The sequence below is a fragment of the Loxodonta africana genome, chromosome 11 (assembly GCF_030014295.1).
Source record: "Loxodonta africana isolate mLoxAfr1 chromosome 11, mLoxAfr1.hap2, whole genome shotgun sequence".
NCBI lineage: Eukaryota > Metazoa > Chordata > Mammalia > Proboscidea > Elephantidae > Loxodonta > Loxodonta africana.
Window position 1 is genome coordinate 11,619,225 of NC_087352.1, and position 3,405 is coordinate 11,622,629.

The 3,405-nt window shown below is 54.0% G+C and overlaps 1 protein-coding gene across 1 annotated transcript; it reads left to right on the top strand.

The window, feature by feature from the left end:
- The first annotated feature begins 1,776 nt into the window (after positions 1 to 1,776).
- On the top strand, positions 1,777 to 2,582 carry APOC4 (apolipoprotein C4). The gene is given in 4 exon segments (XM_010586908.3): positions 1,777 to 1,828; positions 1,947 to 2,091; positions 2,400 to 2,440; positions 2,443 to 2,582. Coding segments are annotated over 4 exon segments (360 nt in total). The 3' UTR covers positions 2,565 to 2,582.
- The last annotated feature ends 823 nt before the right edge of the window (positions 2,583 to 3,405 follow it).

Genomic DNA, 3,405 nt, shown 5'->3' on the forward strand with positions numbered 1-3,405 from the left:
ACAGAGGGACAGAGGAGCCCCCAGAAACATTGCTGCCTGGATGCAGGCCCCAGATCCTAACCTCCCTCTGCTTCTGCGTTCTGGTCGTGGCCTGTGTAGTGGGTGAGGAGGAGTGGGGGATGGGTGTGGGGACCCTGAAGCTGAGTGGGGTGTGAGCGTTCTCATGCGTGTTTGCAGACATGTGGGTATGGGGTTTGCTTTGTGGCTTGTGTGTGTGTGTGTGTGTGTGTGTGTGTGTGTCTTGGTATCTGTGTATGATATGGGTAAGTGGGAATGGTATGGTAGTGGTCATAGGTGTGCATTTGTGTGTGTGTAAGCAGAAGAGTTTGTGGTTGTGCTCTGTGTGTGTGTCTGTAAGCGTGCATTTGTGTGTGTCTCTAAGGGGTATATGGATGCAGTAGATTTCAGTGTTTGTGTGGCCATGAGCATGAGGGTGTCTGTGATTGTGTACTGGTATGTGTGTGAATACGTCTACATTTTTTGTATGCATAAAATATAAAATGTATAAACATAGAATGGATGAAATTTCATATTTAAAAGTTAAAATTTTCATATTCATGAAAATATTATTTAATGTATATCCAAATTCAAACCAAACCCCTTTCCTTAGAGTCGTTTCTGACTCATAGCGACCCTACAGAACAGAGTAGAACTGCCCCATAGTGTTTCCAAGACTGTAAACCTTTACCGAAGCAGACTGCCACGTCTTTCTCCTGTGGAGCCACTGGTGGGTTCAAACTGCCAACCCAGCTCTTAACCACTGCTCCACCAGGGCTCCTTTTAACATATATAAACCTCTTGCTATCGAGTTGATTCCGACTCATAGCGACCCTGTGGGACAGAGTAGCACCACCCAGAGGGTTTCCAAGAAGCAGCTGGTGGATTTGAACTGCCAGCCTTTTGGTTAGCAGCTGTAGCACTTAACCACTGTGCCAACAGGGATCCTTTTAACATATATAAACCAAAAACCAAACCCATTGCTGTCGAGTCAATTCTGACTCATACTCGGACCATAGGACAGTTAGAACTGCCCCATAGAATTTCCAAGGAGAGCCTGGTGGATTCGAACTGCCAACTTTTTGATTAGCAGACGTAGCACTTAACTACTACTCCACCAGGTTTTCCCCTAACATATATAGTGCCTACAATATTCCAGGTACCATTCTAAGCGCCTTATATCTCACAATCACCCAGTGAGGAAGGCACTACCATTACCGCATTCTATAGAGGGAGAGTAGTCCCTGGGTGGCACAAATGGTTAAGTGTTCAACTACTAGCCAAAAGGTTGGCGGTTTGAATCCACCCAGAGATGCCTCAAAAGACAAGGCCTGGCAATCTGCTTCTGAAAGGTCACAGCCTTGGAAACCACGTGGAGCAGTTCTGCTCAGAACACATGGGGTCGCCATGAGTCAGAGTCCGCTCAGTGGCAGCTAACACCACCACCACAGATGGTTCTGAGCAAGGAAGCAACCTGGGATCCCAGGCAGAACCTCTGGCCCACCAGAAGGAGCTGACAGTGTATCTCTGAGGTATCACCCGCCCTTGGAAACGGAAGGTCATCTCATGCACCTCCACTGCTGAAGAAGTAGCACCCACAGAGCGCCGGGGTTCACAGGAGAACTGAGGGGAGCGGGGATGTTCCCAGCAGTAAGATCAGGAGGTGGAAGGGGGCATTGGGAGGGGAGAGGGAGATGGGGTTACAGACAGGGAGAACACACTAGGCAGACTGAGGGATGACAGGCTGTCACGGGGACAGAGGATGAGAGGAGATGACCAATGGTTGAGGGGGGCCAAGTGGTCAGGGGGAGAGAGAAGGTGAAGGCAGGTGGTGAGGGGAGTGGCAAGGGGCTGCCCTGGCCCTCAGGGGTGAAAGTGAGCCTGAGAGGACAGTAGGAGGAGGGGCTCTGGGGCCTGGCCCACCCAAGGTGCCCTCTGATCCCACCCAGTATGCCAGAATGAAGGGCCTGCAGGGACCCCGAGTCCCCCAACTCCCAGGTCGGAGGGGAGTCGCTGGAGCCAGGTGCGGAGCAAAGTAAAGGAGCTGGTGGAGCCGATGGTAACCAGGGCCAGAGACAGGTTGCAGTGGTTCTGGTGAGGATGTGCCCTAGCTGGGTGGGGTGGGAGGTGGGGAGCCCAGACTCCTGGGTCTGGAGGACGGGGCTGGGGATTAGGACTCCGATCTGAGGCAGGAGGGGCAGGGGGCCTGGATTCTTGGGTCTGAGGAAGGAGGGGGCAGGAATCTGGACTCCTGGGTCTGAGGGAGGAAGAGAGGGTGGGGTCTGAGATGAGTGAGGGGTGAGAGTTGAGAACGGAGAACCCTGGGTCAGAGGGGGCAGTAGTGAAGGGGCAGAATTTTGAGGTGCAGCTGGGGTCTTGGCGGTGATGCTCCTTCCCTACAGGAACCCCAAATTCTTCAAGAGCTTTATGAAGACCTACTGTGACAACACCTGAGGGACCTGGGCCCCTGCACCCAGGCCTGGCTCCGCAGCTCCAAGGGCACCCTGCTGGACAAGGCCCACAGCCTATGCCCCCGGCTTTTCTGCAAGGACAAGGACCAGGATTAAAGCGCCCACAGGATGACCACTGCCCTCCCACCTCCCGCAGCCAAGTCCAGAATAAAGAAAAGCTTATCTCTCCGTGTCCTGTCCAGATCCCTCCCCTTCGGGCCCAGAGATAACCCCACTCACTTACCCTTGGGGTTTATACATTAATGAGTACAGGAAGTGCCACCTGGAAGGGGAGGGACAGTAGGGGGGCCTTGAGGGGGACCATGCAGCACCCCAGATTCTGAGACTGGCCATTGATGGCTTGTGGGGGACTTCGTGGCTCCTCAGTTTGGGATAAAGAGTGGGGAGCAAGTGGGGGTCAGCATATCCCCACAGTGGCCACTCTCCCAAACTCTGCCCTCACTTTTCTCCTCGGACCCCAGACCCTACTCTGTGGGCACTAAGAACCCCCAGGCCCCTCACAGCACCCACTGAGCCTGTCTCCCTCAGGGGTGAATTTTCAGAGTGGGGGCTTCCTGTGGCTTGACCTCAGGGATGTCCCTGCCCTTTGGGCCCCCACCCCACCCCCTCAGCCTCTCCGTTGGCCAGGACTTTGGCCTAAGCTGGAAGTGGGGGCGGCAGCTGTGAAGGGGAGGTGGATCTGAAGAGCTATAAAGCTGTTTTCTGCCCGCTGCGAGCTGGTGAGAACAATCCGCCAGAGTCCGGTAAGGGGGACAGAGGTGGGGGGCTGGTAGTCAGCAGGGAGGGGACCACCCCCTAACTCATGGTGACTTCATGTGTGTGAGAGAATTGTGCTCCATGGATTTTTCAATGGCTGCTTTTTCGGAAGGAGATCACCAGGCCTTTCTTCTGAGGTGCCTCTGGGTGGACTTGACCTGCCAACATTTGGTTACCAGCT